Here is an 18,382-nt window from a genome sequence, read left to right as displayed (position 1 = left end):
AAACCTTAATATCTTTTTGCAACAGCCTCCAACACCCATACTCCCATAGGTCAAAAGTTAGGGAATTTCATGGACTATAAGCCTACGGTATTAACTTTTTGGCCAATCGCAGTTTTTCTCATAGTTTCACGATTTTTCTAGAACAAACATTTTTCAACGTTAGTTTTTGCCCTGTAGGCCAAGAAGACGGCTTTTTTTGGTCTCAATTTTATCATATTCGGAATCCTCCGAAAATTTTACATTAGATTGAGGTGTTGGAATTTTGAATTTGATTGCAAAAAATGCCATTTAGAATTAATTAAAATATTATTTAGAATTTTGTCGGATTAGGGGTAAAACAAGTTTTTGCCTACTTGATACAGCATTTGACGTATTGATCATAGGGTAAATAAGATCTATTTAATTTCTTTTTTCAAAAATGTTTTATTTAATTATTTTTTAAATCAAAATTACAACTCCAATACTTCTAACTTACGTGAAATTGACCAAGGATTCCGAATATGACAAAATTGAGACCAAAAAGTGCCGTCTTCTTGGCCTACAGGGCAAAAACTAACGTTGTAAAATGTTTGTTCTAGAAAAATCGTAAAACTATGAGAAAAACTGCGATTGGCCAAAAAGTTGTTTCCGTAGGCTTATAGTCCATGAAATTTCCTAACTTTTGACCTATGGGAGTATGGGTGTTGGAGGCTGTTGCAAAAAGATATTAAGGTTTAAAAAAAACAATTTTTAACAGTAATTTGCAAAAGCTATGAGAAAAAGTTAAACCAATCCTGGATGTCTATAGCACATTTTAAAGGGCTTCGAAAGACCATTCGAATGCATCTAAGAGAGTTGGAATTGATGAAGTTTTACGGAAATGCGAACAATTTTAAGATTTTTCATGTGTTTTGGACCTCAAACTTCAATGCCCGTTTTACCCCACTTCCCTTTGTCGCAGAGGGCTCATATTTGACATGAGTTCATCTCATGCATAGACAAACAAACGCTGAAAGTTTCATCCAAATCGAAGCACCTCGATACGACCTCTAGAACAAACCGAGCAGAATCTACAAATACTGCCTCTTAAAGGCATTCAAAATCTTAATGAATATTGGAGTCTTTGACACAGATTTTCATAATATTTTTTTTATGAATCAAATGATCGCTTTAATTTTTGTTCATCAAACAAGAGGTAAAGTTGATGAAAAACTAATATAAAAATAGAGCCTAATGGCCAGCTTAGAATTTTGATTCTATTTCATTTTGTCACATAATTGGATATTTGGTAACAGATTCCAACTTGAGTTTGTCAATGGTTTTTTTTGGTGAATATTTTTAACTAAATTTATTTAGTAATTTAAAATATTTTTTTCCAAATGTTGCCCTTGAACTTTTTTTTGTGCGTCTGGGTAAATAGATAAAGCTTGATTTTCAGTTTTCGGAAGTCTTAAATTTCGAATAAAATCCAAAATTGAAAAACTTTTTTACGTTTTGGAAACATAAAGAAAATATTGAAATTGCTAAAAAAAATAATCTAAGAAATTTTTAGTTATTGCAAAATTGTTTAAAAAAATTGTTTCTTCAATTATTTTGCTTAAAATAAGTGGGAAAACATAAAATCAACTTAATAACAGTTAAATACTGACCGCTAGATAAATTAAAATTGATTATAAGATTTAATATCAAAAATTACAAAATTAAAAAGGGAACTTGTCAACAGCATTTTTTTATGAATTCCTTGACATTTTTCTAAATCCTTTGAATCAATAATAACAGCAATTATGTTTCAATCATTCTTTGATTTAAAATGATGATGCAGTTTTGAAAAAATAGGAACGCTATTTTAAGTTCAGTTATCTTTATCTTTTTGCCATTTTCAGTTGAAACGAGGTATCAAAAACTATACGTTTGTCAATTTAAAAAATAACATGGAAGTTATAAGTATTGTTGAACTTTCGATTATTTTTTCAAAGACTTATTGTTTGTGTTTCTACTCTGAATCATAATAATGAATTCCATTTTTAAGTGTTTTTTTATTTATTGTTTAGTTTTTGTATTTACAAAAAATCCCTATATTTGGATATTTTTTTAATTCATTGTGATTTTTTTCGCTTGACTGTTCTTTTAGAAAGTTTTTTGTTTGAAATCATTCTTTAGATAAGAAATGCCTATTATTTGAGCATTCTGGAAAAGTCTGGAAAAAAGTCGGGAATTTGAAAATGGAATTTGAGTGGTCACCCTGTACTTGTGAACAAGCGTTCATGAATTTGGGAACCACGAACAAAGTGTTCAAATTTCATGGTACGTTTTTCAAAATCACTTTGTTCGAGGTTCTCATTTTCTCATTTTTCTTCGTGAACGAATAAAGTAACTGTCTTTTATTATAACCATCGCGATGCAATTACGCCAACCACATCTTAATCAGCTCGAACACTCGCTCCTTGGCGGCCCTCATCTCGGGCGAATCCGCGGCACTGATCGAGCTCAGGTCGGCACAGTGGGAAGCCACTAGGAGAAATCAAAAATTGAAATTTAAAACTCAAAACAAGAATTTTGAAATAACTTACGCGGAATAACGACCGCCGGAGAGTGCTCGTTCAAGTCCTCCTGCAGTCCCATCGGACGCCACGGGTCCAGCTGACCCTGGGTGAAGAACACGTTCGTCACCTCCGGGTTCATGTGGCCGTAGATCGTGTTGGTGCGGGCCACGTTGACGTGCAGCAGCCGCTCGGGGAACTTGTAATCGTACAGGTCGGCGCACATCCGGATGTACAGCTCAACGGGGAAGCCCGAGCCGAAGATCTGGTTTTCCGACCCGGAAGTCTGGTACCAGCCGTACTCGGCGCAGGTCTGGTAGAACCAGGGTCGCATCGCTCCCGTGTTGGCACCGTGAGTCCAATCGGTGCTGCGGTAGTAGCTGATCATGCTGTCGTACGAGGCGTCGTAACATCTGGTGGAACCGGACGTGAACCAACCGGCTAGGGCTTCCATGTCGGTTGTGTAGCTGGGATCGTTGATGACCTCGCAAACTCCTTCGATATCTCCGGGCCAGTGGTACTGGACGACCCCGGCGAAGTAATCCGAAATGGAGCTGAGGAAGTTTTGCTTGTCTAGCGTTTTTGTAAGATCCGTACTGGCGCACAGATTGAACTCTTGTGCGACTTCGTCGTAGGCGCCCTGTTCCAGCAGAGCCTCGACTTGGGCGTACGCACGCTGGATACGATCCGCACAGGCGTCTCCTCCGACCAAACGAATCGACTCGGACACGACCTCCTTGTACTCGGTAAAGTCCAGCTTGGCCAGCAGTGGCGCACTCGAGGCCCACGCTCCGTTGATCAGGTGAGGGTACTTCTGGCGGAACCAAGCGACCATGGTCGCGGAGTAGGAACCGCCGGCCATGATGACCTTGGCGTTCTCCGCTCCGGGAATGGTCCGCCGCATCTCCTCTACAAAGTGAGCGAGATCAGCCAGGGCCTGGTCAACGTTCAGGAAGCGCATCTGATCGGTTCGGGTGTTCGCAGTGGGGCGACTCAGTCCGTAGTACCGATGCTCGGTGTAGAAGATGTACGCTCCCAACTCGCGTGCCATGTCGTGGAAGTGACCCCGCACGAGACTGCCCTCGTTGATGGTCCATTCGCCGCCAACGTAGATGAACAACGGGCCACCTGCGTTGTAGTACTCACCGTTGTCCATGTAGCGCTACCGGAGTGAACACGGAATCAGTGAGGTCTCAACAAACCCTCGAAGCTACTCACCATGCTCCACGTGGACGGGTTCTGCGGGTCAAAGTTGTCGACCTTCTGCATGATCCATTTGGTGAGGACGGGGGCACGAGGTCCGCTATCCTTCTTGGCCGGATCACCACGGATCGGAGGTTCACGGTGGAGCCGTTCGAAGGCGGCCGGACCGGAGCTGGTGGCCTCGATGAAGGTCACGAGGCCGACGGCGAGCACTATTGAAAAGAGCAGTTTCATTGTCTCTGAACTTGGACTGGAGTCCGGTCTGGGCGTTCAAGAGGTGTTATTTAAAGGTTTCACGATAATCTTATCGGCGGGTTGAAATCCCCATTTGATTTTTAGAGGATTGTAAATCTTAACAGAAGCATTTGTAAGTACAGCGCTCGCGCTTTATCGGTGCCCGATAGTTGCAGGTGTGAAGTCAAGGTGGAGATTGAAAGAAATTTTAACATTTTTAAGAAATAGATATTATAAAATTAAAATGATCCATTTCAACGAATCATCGATGCGGATAACTTTACACAGTAGGGCTGGCCAATGAAAAGAACAATGCTAAGAGATGAAAATCGCGAGATCAAAATCTTTTCTCGCATCTTCCTTCAAATTGTTAAAACGAGAACATTAGTATATCCCTTGTTCATCCCTTGAACTTCAAATGGGGATTCCAACCCGCGATAAGAAACTATCGCGAAACCCTTAAATAGCACCTCTTGACTACCGTATCAAACCTTGCATAGTTTCTCCAACGTTCAGACAATGAAGCTGCTCTTTTTGCTAGCGGGTTTCGCATTGGTGGCCCTCCTTGAGGCCACCACCACCACTCCCGGTCTGGGCGTATGGGAACGTCTGCATCGCGAACCTCCGGTCCGGGGTGACCCGGCCAAAAGGGTCACGCGAGCCCAGGTTTCCACCAAGTGGATCAAGCAGAAGCTGGACAACTTCGATCCCCAGAACCCGTCCACGTGGAGTATGGTGAGTAATCGATCAATTGATTTGAACAAAACGATCATTCTAATTGGTATTCTTAGCGCTACATGGAAAACGGTGAACACTACGTTCCCGGATCACCACTGTTCATCTTCGTGGGCGGCGAATGGACCATCAGCTCCGGAAGCATCCAGCAGGGTCACTTTTACGACATGGCCGCAGAACATCGGGCGTACCTCTTCTACACCGAGCATCGGTACTACGGACAGAGTCGCCCCACTGTGAACACACGAACCGACCAGATGCGCTTCCTGAACGTTGATCAGGCCCTGGCGGATCTCGCCCACTTTGTAGAGGAGATGCGGCGAACTATTCCCGGAGCGGAGAACTCCAAGGTCATTATGGTGGGAGGTTCCTACTCGGCGACCATGGTCGTTTGGTTCCGTCAGAAGTACCCTCACCTGGTCAACGGAGTGTGGGCCTCGAGTGCGCCGCTGCTGGCCAAGCTGGACTTTACCGAGTACAAGGAGGTCGTGTCCGAGTCGATTCGCTTGGTCGGAGGAGACGCCTGTGCGGATCGCGTTCAGCGAGGTGTCGCTGAAGTTGAAGATTTGATCAAGCAGGGCAGTTACGACCAGGTCGCACAAGCGTTCAATCTGTGCGCCGATACTGATCTTTCGAATACGCGGGACAGACAAGGCTTTCTCAGCTCCATTTCGGATACCTTTGCCGGAGTTGTCCAGTACCACTGGTCTGGAGACATCGAAGGGGTTTGTAAGGTCATCAATGACCCCAACTACAACACGGACATGGAAGCTCTAGCCGGTTGGTTCACCTACGGTTCCACCAGATGTCTCGACGCGTCGTACGAAAGCATGATCAGCTACTACCGAAACACCGATTGGACTCACGGTGCCAACACGGGATCGATGCGACCATGGCTGTATCAAACCTGTGCCGAGTACGGTTGGTACCAGACTTCCGGGTCGGAAAATCAGATCTTCGGCTCGGGCTTCCCCGTTGATCTGTACATCCAGTGGTGCGCCGACCTGTACGACAACAAATTCCCAGAATCGTCGATGCACGCCAACGTGGCCCGCACCAACACGATCTACGGCCACATGAACCCGGAGGTGACGAACGTGTTGTTCACCCAGGGTCAGTTGGACCCGTGGCGTCCGATGGGAGTGCAGCAGGACTTGAACGAGCGCTCCCCAGCTGTTGTAATTCCGCGTAGGTCGCTCCAAAACCATGAAATCTTTCAGATTGTAACTTCGATTTTTCGTGTCGTTCTAGTGGCATCGCACGTTGCCGACCTGAACTCAATCAGCGACTGGGACTCTACCGAGATGAGGGCCGCCAAGGAGAAGATCAGCGAACTGGTCCGGCTGTGGTTGGCGTAATTCGGTCGCGTTTTAACTTTTTGTTAACATGTTGAAAAATATTAAATCCGTGGAGATTTTCCCTTATCCCCTTAAAAAAAAAGTGGAGCATCAACACTTCCCGTCTTACAAGTCCTTTTCGTTGTCCCTGGTGCTCGGCGGAGATGGGAGTGGCCGGCAATGGACGGCTGTCGTGGTGGTGAAAATCTGGTTCAGGTGGAATTGTTTCACTTTACATGGTGAGATCCAGTCTGCAATCCGCTAAAATCACCATCTCCTAGCGAAGCGAAACATGTTTAAAAATATTAAAACACGATTAAGTTGGTCCTTTCTATATCATTTGGGCTCAGAAGGCACGCCGACGGGATACTTGTAAAAATGTTTGGCTGTATGGGCTATATGTATTGGCCTCAATTCCTTCCAAGAATTCAAAGCCACCAAATTAACCAAATTTTAGCAATCGCGGTAACCTTTGACAATTTGACATTTCTCAATAAAATCAGCAATTTTTGACAGCCAACACTAAATTTCAAATGAAGTCTCAAAATCCTCAAATTTCCCGAAGCCCTCGGGCCCAAATCCGGACCCCCATCCGACGTCAACGACGTCCCAACCGCCACGTCCGAACCGCAATCCCCCGTTCCAACCGTGCCCAAGCCCTTCCCCACCAAAACCCAACCATGCTGCGCACGGTCCGTCCCAACTCCCGACTCGTTCAAGTGGCCGCCCGCAGGGCCCGTCGCCGTCCCATCCAGCAGGACCAGGACATTCCGGCGGACCGGCGCCGGCCGGTGCTGTGCGACGGCGAAAGTCTGGCGTACGACGAGGTCAGCGGGAGGTTCGACGCGGCTCGGGTGGAAGCTGGCGTTCGGTGGTTCGAGGCTGCTGGACACCGGGCTGCGGCGGTTGTTCCGCGGGATTTATGGGGGAAGGTGGAAAATTCTTATGGGTTGGAGAACCTGCAGAACGAGGGGAAACTGGTGGTGGTGGACTGTTCCGGTGGAAGCGCGGAGGAGAACGAGCAGCTGGAGCGGGAGTTGCTGGAGAAGGCGGTGGGTGAGGAAGCGGTGGTCATTTCGGAGCGAGAGTTTCGGCAGGTTTACTGGAACTATGCTAATGTGAGGCCGGTTGTGGAGGGTCGGGTGGTTGGGTTTTGCTTTTTCAAGGGGGCTATTTTTATCCCGGTTGATCCGTACGGGAGGAATCGTCCGTTCTTGAGTTCGATTCTTTCGAAGTAAGGGCATTCTTTCAAGAACAAATTTTCGGGTTTAATTTGTACAAGTTTAAAAATTATTTGTATTTTTTTCATTTGGAATTACATCAAACACACTCGGTAAGAAAAATGCTGGCGGTTTTTGTCTTTCGCTTAAACTTAAACAATTGAAATAGGTAAATCTTTTATCAGTACAATTGTAACAAATTGTAAACCATAACTCTCTGCCCGTAACACTCGACAGAAAATGGCGCAAAAAAAGAATGTAGGAAAGAAACACTTACACACTTACCTTCACTCGTCGTCGTCCTCCTCGTCGGACGAACCACTACTGCCCGTTTCCGTACTGCCCTCTTCCTCCTCCTCTTCCGCTTCCCGTGCCGCCGCCGCCGCCTTCATCTTGTTCACCTTCTGGATGTACACCCGGATCTGGTCCTTGGGCATCGACTTGAGGAACAGCTCAAACTCCTCGATGTAGGCCTTCTGGGCGAGCGCCATCTGTTCCTTGATGTCGCGCTTCTTGGCCGCCGACAGGCTCGCAAACGACTCCTTGTGCTTGCCCACCTTTCCCTTGTACACCCGCTGCCGGTAGAACTCCTCGAGCACGCTGTGAAAAGGGATGATTTTCCCCCCGAGGGAGAGGGGGAAGGATCGCGATCAGTTTTCAGGCAAGAAACAACAAACTTGTGCAATAGGGGTCAACAAGGTAACTTTTTTTTATTAAACTAGTAAATCAACGTCGCTGTTTGGCTTCGGCCAGTAAAACAAAAATTAACAAAAACTTGTAGTTCACTTAAAGTCGGTTGTTCAAATACGCGGGTGCAAATGTCGTGTCGTTCAGTGTCAGGAGGTGCAAAACGTTCACGTTGAGAAACGTTCCTCGAAAATTTGCTTGGAAAAGAGCGTCTTCTTCTTCTTCTTTGGGACTTTGGGCACCGTCCACGGTGGAGACGTCCTGAAAGTAGAAGGGAAGCAATCGAGAACAGGCTGATAGGGGCGGGATTTTTCGTTTTTTGAAGAGTCGGGTCATGAACAACAGGGTGGCACCGTTGAGAGCCGAGTTTAAGCGGGCCATAAAATGCCCAATGGCCTCGGAATCGGGCGCCAAGTTCTCTGCTATTCTGAAAGAAGTATTCAACCCAGTCGCCATATTGGATGCCATTTTTAATACAGTCGACTCTCTGGTTGTCAATATCCAAGGAACCGTCGAGGAAGAGAATCATCAGTTTACAGAACGATGCAAAATGAAGACTCGATTGAAAATAGATTTTTCTTGGTACCCAGTTATGGGAGAGAATCATGGCAACGTCCAGCAAACAAAAACAAACTTATGTCAAACACCCTTCAAAGCTTCGTTTTGCAAAGAAAAATGTCTATGCAAGCCATGAGATAGTGACAATATTGACAACCGGAAGAGATTTTTAAAGCAATCAGAATCCAAGGGACCGTCGAGGATGAGATCCTTCAAGCAAGGGAAAATATCGAGGAATAAAGCCAATCGAAGTATGCAGTTTGAAGGGACTAAAGAATTCATCGATAGATGGAGCAATATTGATATCGAGAAGATCGACAGCCAACGAGTCGACTGTATCTCGGATTTAGCTTAGATCCATACAAAACTGACCTGTAACACGATTTGCTTCTAGTCATGAAAAAAGCAACTTTTTTTTATGTACATAGAGTTATCTACGTGCGCATGTATTGCGTGTACGTACACGAAAAAGATTGAGGTTAAATTTTGTACCGTCCAGCAAAACAAATGGCGTGCTAGTGTGCGTGAGAACGGGCTTAGATAACTCTATAGAGTAATCTACGTGCGCATGTATTGCGTGTACGTACACGAAGGGTTTTTAGGTTAAAATTTGTACCCGCCAGCAAAAACAAATGACAAGCTAGTGTGCGTGAGAACGGGCTTAGATAACTCTATAGAGCTATCTAAGGCCGATCTCACACACACTAGCAAACCATTTGTTTTGCTGGATGGTACAAAATTTAACCTCAATCTTTTTCGTGTACGTACACGCAATGCATGCGCACGTAGATAACTCTATAGTGCCTTGACTATAAGAATGACAATAAGACCATTAACACCATTTCTCGGGTTAGTTTGCAAGATTTTTTTCGTTCAAATTTTGTTGTAAAATGTTATAAAAAGACTCACAAAAAATGCAAGTATGGTATGTACCTCCTAAAATTAAATTCAATTCAATTAAAAGGTTTATTAGTAAATAATCAATTTACAATTACACAATTACATTTACAAATAAAGAAAAAAAAAAACCTTTGAAAGTCTCTCCTAAAAAAAATTTAAAAATCATTTATGATGGTCATATTGGTCATTTCGGTCATTTTGTTCATTTTGGTCATTTTGGTCATTTTGATCATTTTGGTCATTTTGGTCATATTGGTCTTTTTGGTCATTTTGGTCAGTTTGGTCATTTTGGTCATTTTGGTCAATTTGGTCATTTTGATCATTTTGGTCATTTTGTCATTTTGGTCATTTTGGTCATTTTGGTAATATTGGTCATATTGGTCATTTTGGTCCTTTTGGTCATTATGGTCATTTTGGTCATTTTGGTCATATTGGTCATTATGGTCATGTTGGTCATTTTGGTCATTTTGGTCATATTGGTCTTTTTGGTCATTTTGGTCATTTTGGTCATTTTGGTCATTTTGGTCATTTTGGTCATTTTGGTCAATTTGGTCATTTTGATCATTTTGGTCATTTTGTCATTTTGGTCATTTTGGTCATTTTGGTAATATTGGTCATATTGGTCATTTTGGTCCTTTTGGTCATTATGGTCATTTTGGTCATTTTGGTCATATTGGTCATTATGGTCATGTTGGTCATTTTGGTCATATTGGTCTTTTTGGTCATTTTGGTCATTTTGGTCATTTTGGTCATTTTGGTCATTTTGGTCATTTTTGTCATTTTGGTCATTTTGGTCATTTTGGTCAGTTTGGTCATTTTGGTCATTTTGGTCAATTTGGTCATTTTGATCATTTTGGTCATTTTGTCATTTTGGTCATTTTGGTCATTTTGGTCATTTTGGTCAATTTGGTCATTTTGATCATTTTGGTCATTTTGTCATTTTGGTCATTTTGGTCATTTTGGTCATTTTGGTCATTTTGGTCATTTTGATCATTTTGGTCATTTTGTTCATTTTGGTCATTTTGTTCATTTTGTTCATTTTGTTCATTTTGATCATTTGGTCATTTGGTCATTTTGATCATTTTGGTCATTTTGATCTGTTTGATCATTTTGGTCATTTGGTCATTTTGGTCATTTTGGCCATATTGGTCATATTGGTCATTTTGGTCATTTTGATCATTTTGATCATTTTGGTCATTTTGGTAATTTTGGTCATTTTGGTCATTTTGGTCATTTTTTAAGTGCTCTAAACGACAATATTTTTAAAAACCGAAGACGGGAATCGATTCTTCAGACAATTTTACATAAAAGTCTCTATTGACCACTGTCCTAAGTCCAATCCTTGTGATGTTACAGCAGCTTTAAAAAAAAATGTTGAAAAAATTGCTTTTTTGATGGTTTTTGATAATTTCTATATGACAGACTTGATATTTCAGTTTCGTAAAAATTTAACCGCAAAGCTCGTCCAATTTCCCATGGGGGAGTTGGTATTTTTTTCGAAAAAAAGCTCAAATTTTGAACATTTGCAATTAAGGCTGGTACAATTATTTTTAAAAGTTTTTGTAACCCCCCCCCCCCCCCCCCCCTTCAAAATTGGCCCGAAAAATCAGGGGGCAAACAAAATATTTTTACAATAAACTTCAAAATTACAATGAAAATTCAAGTGCAACGCGCTGAAATCAAATTAAAATACCAAATACTTTTTCTTAAGTGTGCCTATCAACTTTCATTAAAGCAAAAACTGTTTTATTTTTAGTTTGCATTCAAAAACTAATTGTTATTTACTGTGTATTGTTTTCTTCTGAAATCTTTCCTAGTGTTGAGTCGTGTTTATATGTTGCTATTTCTTTTGTCGCGGTGTTTTGTAACAATATATTGGTCCTAAGCATTATAGAAAAGTTTTTCAAAAGTACAATAGTAATATTTGTGTTAATCCTTTAATCATTCCATAAATTGAGTAAGGGCTCGAACCTCACTTGCTTAAGAAAAAGGTGAAGTTTCAAAACAATGGACCGTGAAAGAAATATACTATGTAAGGAATCAATCAATAGTAAAAGAAAGATAGTAATTTATGAAGTATGTAGATAAAGAAATTAACAATAGTTAAGAATATGGTTGAATTAAGTTGATTTTAGAAAGATTTTAATAATGAGTTATCGTCCATTATCGGCGATAAGATTATTGCCAAAATTCCAAAAAATAAAATTTCATAAAATAAAAAAAAGAACTTTCAATTTAATTCGTTCTAATAGAAAACAATCAATTCACAATTCCGTATTTCTTATAACCTAATAAAGTTTTGGAGTGCCTTTCAACTATAATTTGTACTATGGTTTATTTTGATGTAATTGGATATTCTAACAATGGATTTGCCAAGAGAAGGAAAAATTACCGCTAAGGAAAACGATAGAAATAGAAAAGCAAAAAAAAAAACTAGCCCAAGTTTAAAAAAAATTAAATCAAATTTACGAAAAAAAAATTTTTTTTCGATTGTTAGGTATATCTTGAAATTCTCAAATTCATATGTCCCTAAATTTCTAAATTCTGAAATTCTCATGTTCTCAAATTCTGGAGTACAGTCCAGACTCGGTTATCCGAAGGCCTCGGAAAAACTTCACTTCGGATAATGGAAACTTCTATGTTTTTTTTGTTCGTGATTCGATTATCCGAAGTCTCATACAAACCTTCGGATAATCGTGTCTGGACTGTTTATATCTGTTTAATTTAGAAATATTTTTTTTATTAAATAAAAAAAAATTATTGGAGGTTTTTTAAATTTTCATCTCTTAAATTTTTAGTTTTAAAATTTTAGAATGCTTGAATTTTTGAATGTGAGAGTTTTAGATTTTTTGTATTTTAGTTTTTCTTTTATTACCTATTTTTAAAACTTCTGAAACTTCCAAATTGTAATTTCTAAATTTTTCGAAGTTTTGAATTTTAAAATTGTTGAACTTCAGAATTTTTAAATCCTTCTTTAATTTAAATTTTTTTGAATGTTGATATTATAAAGGTTTGAATTTTTGTAGCTTTGAACTTCTACATTTCTATTTTTAAAATAGTTGAAATCCCCTTTTTTATTATTTCAATAGGGGAAGTATATCCATTTCCGGTAACCTCTATGAATTAGACCTATCTTCAACAATTTTTCAGTTTTCCGCTGTTCAATGTTGAATTTCTAAATTTCAGTTATTTTTATAAGGCTGATACAAATTTTATTTTACGTCAAACGCCACTTTCCGTTTCTGCTTCTTTACACAGCTGAACGCTATGCCAACCACTCATTTTGTACCACAACTGGCGCCTACAAACTTTTTAAAGCTATCCCGAGAGTTGCCCTTTTAAAATATCACGTTGGAAAGACTCTCGCGGGCAAGACAGCAAGCAAGAGAGCAAATCTCTCTCCCTTTAACCTGAAAAGTAAACTGGGCGAAGCAGAGCTAACGACACATTGACTTTGAAGTGTCTTTGTTTTTGAAAAGTGGTGTGAATTTTAGGGAGTAACTTTTTTCAGGGCTTAATTTTGTTTAGTTTTAAAGTACTTGAAGAACGTATCGAAGATCAATCTCAAGCATATTTGAAGTTTTTTGTGTGAATGAATCGAAATAAAATTTGTCTACAAAATGCTCTTATGTCCTTTCGATAATTAACCCGAGAATTGTGTGGTCGATCTCAAAAGTCATATTAATGTCTGGATGTCCCACTCGGGGAAATCTTGCCAACAGCTTCGCACAGCTGACTGTAAAACACCTCCCTCTCCTGAAAAAAAAACACAAGAATCTACTTACGTCGGCGGTCGCTCCGGCTCCGGCATCGGCACCTTCGGCTTGTCCTCCTCCTTTTTGGCCTTCTTCTTTGACTTTTTGCCGCTCTCGGCCACCGCTACCTCCTGCTGTTGCTCCTCTTCCTCGACCTGCGCCTCGGCCTCCTTGTGGCGCTTCCGTCCGTTCCTCTGGCTCGCACTCGAATCATTGCCGGAAGACGCCTCGAAGCGCTGCTCCAGCTGCTTCTTTGCTTTGGTTTTTGCTTTCGGCTCGGGGACGACCGGGGTTGAGGCGACGGCGGTCTTTGAGGGGGAGCCTCGTGGCGGGGGTTCCATGCGGGACCTTTTGGTGGGCGATGGCATCGGGGGTCGCGTGACGGGTTCGTCGTCTTCGTCTTCGCTTTCCTCGACCGGGGGAGGGACGACGGCGGGCTTCTTCTTGGAGGGGTTTTGTTTCTTTTTTATGGTTGTAGACTCTGCTACCGGTGGGTCTTCGTCCGTAGATCCGGGGTAGTGGTCGTCTTCCTTGGTCTTCTTGGTTGGTAGGGTTTTGTCCTTCTTGCCAGCGCTGCCGCTGGAGATGCTCTTCAGGTACTCGATTTCGACCTTTTGCTTAGCTTCCGGGAGTTCTTTGATGTAATTTTGGTACGCGAGGACGTAGTTGTCTTTGGCCGCCAGGAACGCCACCTTGAGGTCCAGCTTTTGCCGCTCCGACATCTGCTTGTACTCGTTGTCCAGCTTTTGTTTGCGCTCCTTCGGGGCCAGGTCGTCGTACTTGGACCGGTTCTGGCGCTGGAAGTAATCGTACGCGGTCCGCCCGATGAATGCTGGCTTTCCGCAGGAAATGGCAAACAGCTCCTGCTCCTTTTTGTTGAGCAGTTTCGTGTCCTCGGCCGATTCGAACGACTTCCGGATGAAGGGCAGCTTGTCTTTGACGGCCAGTTCTTCCCACTCCTGGCGGCACTGCTGCAACGTGATGGCCGGAACCTCCTCCAGGCGGGACTCGTAAAACAGGTTGAACGGCGTTCGATTGCGGCCCCGTTTGAGCTGGGCTTTGCTGGTACTTCCAGCGCCTTTAGGACGCCCGACACTGCGGCTGGTTTTCTTGGCCTTTGGCACCGGGACCATGTCCGGGTGGTCCTCGCTGGAAGGGAAGATTAAAAGTTAATCTCCAGTAAGCATTACAAGATAAACAAAGCAACTTACTAGTACTTGGCCAGCTTTTCTTGATACTCCGCCTTTAGCTGCGTCGCAGCATCTTCGTACTTCTTCTTCTTTTTGGCCGACAGTTCCTGGAACGCCTTCGAGCCTGTCCGGAACGCGTCCTTGACGTTGCTGCACTGCGGAATGTACTCCCGCATAAACACGGAATACGCAGTGAGCGGTGCCTTTGGCTTGTCCGCGCTGAGGACCTTGTCCACCACCTCCGGCACGTCGTTCAGCATTTCGCCGAGCGTCCGGTACGTGCGCACCTTGGCCACCAGCGAGAGCGCCACGCGGCGCACCTCCTCCGTGCTGTGCTGCCGGATCTGAATTTCCTCCCAGTTTATGTGCTGCAGCGTAGACTTGGCCTTTTTGGTGTCCTTCTTGGGAAGGACGCCCCGGAGCTTCTCGACCAGCAGGTCATAGTCCGCCTTGGTCCATGCCTCGACGGTGCCCTCATCCTTGGCCTCCGTAATATCTTCCTCTTCCTCCTCGGAATCGGACTGACCCTCGACATCGGAAACAACTAAACAAAAAACAAAAATCAACAAAAACCTTCCCCTCAAAAATCAACCCAACAACTTACCACCCTCAAACTTCTTGGACAGCCGGTTGTCGTCCCGCGGCTGGTACACGGACATGGACCGTTGGCGCATCTTGGCTCCGCGCGCTAGACTTTTTTTAGCCAAATCCCGCCGAAAAAATGGAGGCCGATTTTGAGGTTAGGCTCGAAAAATCTCCCGCCGCGAAAAAAAAATCACAAAAATTACAAACACCTTTTTTGTAACGAATACACAAGAGGGCGAGCGCGCGAACGTGCCGGAAGTGGGGCGAGCGAGGACACGAAAAGGAATCTCTACCGGGAGTGAAAATGGTTCCGACTTTGCCGCTTTTCTTCTGGTGGAATCTTTTGTTTGATTTGATGCTCTCCGCGGTTCGACCGCTCGGTTCGGTTTGTGTCGCGCTTTTGTTTCGGTTTTCGCTTCACACTTCACGCGGTGGCAGCTTTATCGACGAAAGTATCGACTGCACGGTGAATGGGGGACGAGTAGTTTTGGGTAAAATTGTAATGATAATAGAGTTATCTACGTGCGCATGTATTGCGTGTACGTACACGAAAAAGATTGAGGTTAAATTTTGTACCGACCAGCAAAACAAATGGTGTGCTGTGTGCGTGAGCTCTGGCTTAGATAACTCTATAGAGTTATCTAAGCCCGTTCTCACGCACACTAGTACGCCATTTGTTTTGCTGGCTGGTACAAAATTTAACCTCAATCTTTTTCGTGTACGTACACGTATAACTTTCGGATGCCTGAGCAGAAACTTGCAACAGAGCCCACAAAAGATCCGGGGGTCGTTAAAGCGGATTGCTTTGCTTTTTTTTCTTCTAAGGTTTGCTGATTTCAATGTTTACTAAGGGCATCTCCACCGCAGGGACCTAATTGCGTTGCAAAGCTAATTACGGAACCCGCGTCAAGCCCACCGCGGTACTTGTGCGAGAGCTAATTTAGGTTCGAGTTCATCCGTGTTCATCCGAATCTAAACAAAACTCAGGTTAGCTCCGGGATCTACCGGGAGCAAATCGTCTGACGGATGGTTTTTTCAAGCAAAACAATGTGATTGGGCCAATGTGAGTTTGTAAACATAGAGTTTATCCTGCTCACGTCAGTAAATGTTTGCATTAGTAGTGATGATTGATTTTTCGATATCAATTATTCGAGTTTGGAGATATTTTCCCTTCCGTGCTGCAAATTTACGCATGAAAAATGACTTTTGGTAATTTGGGGTGATGCAGTTTAGTTTTTTAGGTCAGATTGGGGCTGTGTTTGTTTAATTTTGGTCAACGCATTGTCGATCTACTACCTGACATGCAAGAGACAAGTGATTTGTATTGAGTAAAAAGCAAAATTCAAGCATAACATTTTAAATAAGCCAATACGGATTTGAAAACAAGCAATCCCAGCAATCCTGTTCTTAATTTCTTAAATTCTTAAATTCTTAAATTCTTAAATTCTTAAATTCTTAAATTCTTAAATTCTTAAATTCTTAAATTCTTAAATTCTTAAATTCTTAAATTCTTAAATTCTTAAATTCTTAAATTCTTAAATTCTTAAATTCTTAAATTCTTAAATTCTTAAATTCTTAAATTCTTAAATTCTTAAATTCTTAAATTCTTAAATTCTTAAATTCTTAAATTCTTAAATTCTTAAATTCTTAAATTCTTAAATTCTTAAATTCTTAAATTCTTAAATTCTTAAATTCTTAAATTCTTAAATTCTTAAATTCTTAAATTCTTAAATTCTTAAATTCTTAAATTCTTAAATTCTTAAATTTTTAAATTCTTAAATTCTCAAATTCTTAAGTTTTTAAATTCACAAATTCTTAAATTCATACATTTTTGAAAGCCTGATTTTGAATTCAATTTTTGATAAAAATGTTGTTTTTGAATATTAGAATTTCGGGTTTTCGTAAATTAATATTTTGGAATTTCTTAATTTCAGATTTTGTAGCATTTGTTATTTCGACATGTCATTTCTGAATACACTCAAACCCCGATGGTTTGACACTAACTGTTGTCAAACGAACGGGGTCACGTTTTAGTTTGACACCCCTTTTACACGAACTTCACACACACTACCAAACGTTTGTTTTGATAGTGTTCGTGAGCGCCGTGTAAAAAGTGACAGTTCGTCACTTTTTAGTTTGACTTTGACCAACCAACGGGGTACAAACTAAAAAAGTGTCAAACGAAAAAGTGACCAACCACCGGGGGTTGAGTGTAAATTAAATACTTTCATATTAAAATTATTATTCAATTCTGCATACTTTTTATTTAGAATTTCCAAATTATTTTTTTTTACTATTGAGTTTTTCAGTCAGTTAATAGATATTTGTATGATAACTTTTAAGTTTGTTTTCACTCTGGTTTACTTCATTTCGATCCGTGTGTATCAATTGGACAGAACACTGGACTCACAATCCAGAGGTTGCTGGTTGGTACTAGAAATAGTGGCCGACAGCTATAAAGACAACTTCTGTTTTTACTCATTTCGATCAAAAAACTATATCTGTCCATTTAATTTCAAAATTCTGCATGAAATTCGGCGGGGATTTTCAATATTATTATATCGAATACAATTTTATTAAAACGTCGCATACAAAAAGGAAAATTCTTGAAATATATTTGAATTTTAATACATAATTCAAAAATGTTTAAATTTTCTGTGATGATTTGCTTATATCAAATATAGGTGGTTGATTATTTTTAATTTATAAAATACTAAAAAATGGTAAATATCACAATTTTTCAATTTAATAAAGTCGTTTTGAACCAAATTACTGATTTCTTCAATATCCATTCAAATTTGATAATCAAAATAAATTCAACTTCAACCAAACAGAGACAAATAATTCTAAAATCTCTGAAAACATTAGCCACCGGCAGCTCGGGGACTTCTCGAACACCTATCTTGGCTACTCGACGGATCCCGATGAACTTTTTCTTCGCTGAATGAACTCGAAGGCTAATTTAGCTTTAGCTTTGCTACCCGTGGTGCGAAAGTTGGGGTGCAAACATGTCGGGAGCAAATCGGATGAACTCTTTTAAAAATTTGAAAATGATATTTTATTGATGTACGCAACCAATTTGGACATATAATGCAATTAGAATCATGTTCTATCATGCTAGAATGTAGTTTTATTGATTTCGATCAACAAAACGGCTAGAATTTGAAAATAAATAAATTAGATCCCCGCGGTGGGCTTGATTCGGTAGCCAAATTAGCTCCCAGCGGTGCGAAAACGTGTATTAGCTACGGAGCAAAGCTAAAAATGGGGATCCAACCGATAGGTTTGCCACGCAATTAGATCTCTGCGGTGGAGATGCCCTAATGCATACAAATCGAAAAGAGCCGAAAAGTCAAACTTATTCTCATTTACTCGAAATTTATTTTTGCTGCCTGGCCTAGCAAAAGTCTGGAACATGCAAAATATTCTAAATATATTGTAAACAGTGCACCAAATTCT

At 41.4% G+C, this 18,382-nt stretch overlaps 4 protein-coding genes across 5 annotated transcripts; 2 read left to right on the top strand and 2 right to left on the bottom strand.

Annotated features, from left to right (window-relative positions):
* Positions 1–2,345: 2,345 nt before the first annotated feature.
* LOC120421845 (thymus-specific serine protease-like) lies at positions 2,346–4,026 on the bottom strand. The gene is made up of 3 exons (XM_039585134.2): positions 3,738–4,026; positions 2,550–3,681; positions 2,346–2,490 (listed from the first exon to the last, which is right to left on the bottom strand). The coding sequence occupies exons 1-3, from the start codon at positions 3,954–3,956 to the stop codon at positions 2,384–2,386; spliced, it is 1,458 nt and encodes a 485-aa protein (XP_039441068.1). The 5' UTR covers positions 3,957–4,026; the 3' UTR covers positions 2,346–2,383.
* Positions 4,027–4,446: 420 nt separating this feature from the next.
* On the top strand, positions 4,447–6,203 carry LOC120421837 (putative serine protease K12H4.7). Its single transcript, XM_039585120.2, has 3 exons — positions 4,447–4,691; positions 4,748–5,879; positions 5,943–6,203. The coding sequence occupies exons 1-3, from the start codon at positions 4,476–4,478 to the stop codon at positions 6,047–6,049; spliced, it is 1,455 nt and encodes a 484-aa protein (XP_039441054.1). The 5' UTR covers positions 4,447–4,475; the 3' UTR covers positions 6,050–6,203.
* A 505-nt stretch (positions 6,204–6,708) lies between these two features.
* LOC120421834 (uncharacterized) lies at positions 6,709–7,266 on the top strand. Its single transcript, XM_039585115.1, has one exon. The coding sequence runs from the start codon at positions 6,709–6,711 to the stop codon at positions 7,264–7,266; it is 558 nt and encodes a 185-aa protein (XP_039441049.1).
* A 29-nt stretch (positions 7,267–7,295) lies between these two features.
* Positions 7,296–15,327, bottom strand: LOC120421836 (nucleolar transcription factor 1-like). 2 transcript variants are annotated; one of them, XM_039585118.2, is made up of 4 exons: positions 14,943–15,327; positions 14,360–14,882; positions 13,179–14,297; positions 7,296–7,848 (listed from the first exon to the last, which is right to left on the bottom strand). In XM_039585118.2, exons 1-4 carry the CDS (start codon positions 15,010–15,012, stop codon positions 7,536–7,538), a joined length of 2,025 nt encoding a protein of 674 aa, XP_039441052.1. In that variant the 5' UTR covers positions 15,013–15,327; the 3' UTR covers positions 7,296–7,535. The 2 variants fall into 2 exon arrangements, with proteins under 2 accessions (XP_039441052.1, XP_039441053.1); XM_039585119.1 differs by lacking the exon at positions 7,296–7,848 and adding an exon at positions 8,067–8,196.
* Between the last annotated feature and the right edge of the window lie 3,055 nt (positions 15,328–18,382).

Source organism: Culex pipiens, chromosome 2, assembly GCF_016801865.2.
Source record: "Culex pipiens pallens isolate TS chromosome 2, TS_CPP_V2, whole genome shotgun sequence".
Taxonomy (NCBI): Eukaryota; Metazoa; Arthropoda; class Insecta; order Diptera; family Culicidae; genus Culex; species Culex pipiens.
This window is presented reverse-complemented; position numbering and strand designations above follow the sequence as displayed.